The following is a 2,855-nucleotide window of genomic DNA, read 5'->3' as shown; positions in this document are numbered from 1 at the left end:
CTTCTTGGTGCAGCCTTGCTTTGCAGACAGTGCTAACCTGGGACACTGAAGACGTGTCAACATTATCTAGCCGACTGTTCAGCGCCCTTTCTATGTATAGTGCCACCTACCTAAAATGGTGTCTTCATTTATTTAGCCTTCTGTTGCGCAAAAAAGCATCTCATTTTCACCACTTAGGGGTGAGAAGTGCGGAAGCCATACCAGAGCAAGGAAGAGTTATGAAATTCATAAGTTGTTTATTTCCAGTGCATTGATCTCAAATCCGTTCATTCTTGTAACCTCAGATCTGTCCTCTCATTTTGGATCCACCTACTCACAGTCAGATTAAAGTAACCTCCAATTACCCAACTATGTATAGTTGTCATTTGTCAAAGGGGAATGTTAGGGCAGCTGATTTATTCTGCATGATGGATCATAGACAGGATCCCCTAGGTCTATCAATAAGTCATGTGACCAACTGCGAACCCCAAGGAACCTTCCTAACCTCCTACGCTTCGATTGAAAGTGGAGTAGCCGAATTTTTTAAGCGTATGCGAGTTAACTCGTTGCCTTCAACATAGCATGCACGAAGAGTTCGTGTGCCGTGGCCGGTGTGTCCAGTCACTCACAAGTGACCCATGCATCTTGAGTCAGAATGGATACCACCATTACTGTAGTCAAGAGACGATAAGTGTTGTGTGTGTGGGTTTAGTAGGCGGTCCTCCAATTTCTGGTGAAAGCAGCGATGACATAAGCTTAGTGGTGATGGAACGCCAAGCAGCAATTTCACTGTCAGTGATGCCACCCTCTGTGGTAGTTTTCCATCCAATCACCACAGTGGTAATTTCTCCCTGCATTTTAGAGCGCGAATTGTCTGATCTATGTGCAGGCCTTTTTAGGTTTTTAAGATACAAGCCTTCATAAAAATATGTGAGCACGTTTTGCATCAGTCAAGTCGATGTTGTACACAAGGACAATTGCTGAATATACGAAGGCCTTTTAAGTAAAACTAATAAAAAGAATTCATAAATAAAGCTTATAATATCATTAACAGATAGGTGGCATCGAGAACAAATCCAGTGGACGACGATGCGTTCACATTGGCGAGGAGGGTACGAGGAGTTGTGCTGGGACTACCATTCACCTTTTTTGTGGCCGCAACCCTATTTGCGTTGTTTTTCTCCCTTCGGACCGATGACAAGCATACTGGAGTATGGAAACAGTGAGGCAGCAGTTAATTCAGCAAATGCGTTTGCTCAGGTCATTTTCAGTTGGTCCATCCGTCTATTCCACACGTAATAAAAAGTCATAAGCAAAGTAAACATTAATATTTGCATCTAAAGCAGGTGTTTAATCTGTTTATTAACTACGGCAAATGGTATTGGCTATTTGTAAAAAAACTAGTCCGGGGACTTACTCTAAGCAAGATCAGATAGTTCTGCTTCCTGGGTAAGCTTAAAGCACAGAATCGTCGTAAATACCATCTTCATTGTTCTCTAAAATGCAATAAAATAGAACAAACTTTGCTGGCTCCATTTAACGCTTCCTTTTTGTTTCCAATTTGCAGGTTTCTTACACACATTCAACATGATGAGGTGTTTTGGATCGATTAGTTCTAATCACTTTCCTTGACTCATTTCTCCTGTTGTCACGACTTCAGCAGTACACAGGGTGGAAAAATCTATGACGAAATTCCCCTACTTTAACTCTTAACTAGGCTTGAAATTAATAAATAATCCCTAATATTCTAAATTTGTTGTTTGTAGGATGTGGGCTCACGAGCCCTAGACCTGTCGACATCTCAAACCGTGGCTCCCATCACCGATACATCTGAGTTAACTGAGTGTCTGGCCACCAACTTCCTAATGAGCGAATGGGTCTTTCACCGCCACCATCGCATAGCATATCCACCGTTGTCTTTACCATCACTAGCGGTTTCTAGACCTGTCAACTTGTGTATGTTATATGTCGCGGCTGCCATCTACCGCTGCGAGTATTACAGTCATAGTAGCACCCATCTCGGTCCTTCAACCAAATTGTTTTGTCATGCATCAATCTAATTCTCATTTACTGGAATTGCCCTCATTTGCATGTTAGAAAATGTTGTAATTCCACTGAAGCAGTAGGCAATTTTTCATGCAAGATTCAAATAAAGAACGGCCTTCTAGAATGCCAATTTCATGATGTCATTTTGAATTACAACGGACATTTTAGCAAGCAAATTTTTCCAAATGGCTTAGTTGGATTTTATTAGTATCCTACTCCTCATCCATTGATAGAACTAGTCTAATTAGGCCTCCGCACTGAATATATTGCCAGAATGCCTGGTGATCATGGTGGAGTTGCTAATGCTGATCATTGTGTTGGTAGGGGATAATTGTACGATGCTTCATCATTATGGCCTTCGAGTTTTGGTTAGCAAAATTTTAAAAAGGTACATTTACCTGTGAAAAGAGTTGAACAAAGTCGATTATTGTTGCGTAAATCTTCTTAGCTAGAAGCATGAACTTTAAAACTTCAGCCATGGTAAATCTGAATTACTGTGCTTGTGCTTCAAATCTGTGCGTTGATCAGTGGAATGGGTGAAAAATATGTGAACAGATGAAATAACTGGGAAATAGGAAGTAGGTTTATCTCCTTTCATGCATCTCCATAAGTCTTTGTTTCTCCTGACCAGCACTAACACACTAAATTCAACAACGAATCGGGCTGTAAACATAAAAAGTTCTAAGAATTATTACCATGTGTGGTGCACTTACCCTGGTTAGATGACCTCAAACTTTGGTGCTCTCTAAGTGATGGGAAGTATTCCCATAATATTTCATTTGCCCGACTCACAACTAGAAGCAAAGTCTCTCTCTTCATTGTAGTCACAG

At 40.9% G+C, this 2,855-nt stretch overlaps 1 protein-coding gene across 1 annotated transcript; it reads left to right on the top strand. All coding sequences in view use genetic code 11, as the record gives it.

Annotated features, from left to right (window-relative positions):
• Window positions 1-407: 407 nt before the first annotated feature.
• Window positions 408-2,039, top strand: EGR_10606 (hypothetical protein; the record flags this gene model as incomplete). The annotated part of the gene is made up of 3 exons (XM_024499855.1): window positions 408-528; window positions 692-819; window positions 1,746-2,039. 3 exons carry the CDS (start codon window positions 408-410, stop codon window positions 2,037-2,039), a joined length of 543 nt encoding a protein of 180 aa, XP_024345734.1.
• Between the last annotated feature and the right edge of the window lie 816 nt (window positions 2,040-2,855).

The sequence above is a fragment of the Echinococcus granulosus genome (genome assembly GCF_000524195.1).
Source record: "Echinococcus granulosus chromosome Unknown EG_S00240, whole genome shotgun sequence".
Lineage (NCBI taxonomy): Eukaryota > Metazoa > Platyhelminthes > Cestoda > Cyclophyllidea > Taeniidae > Echinococcus > Echinococcus granulosus.
Note: the sequence above shows the minus strand (reverse complement) of the source record. Positions and strands in the feature narration are given on the sequence as shown.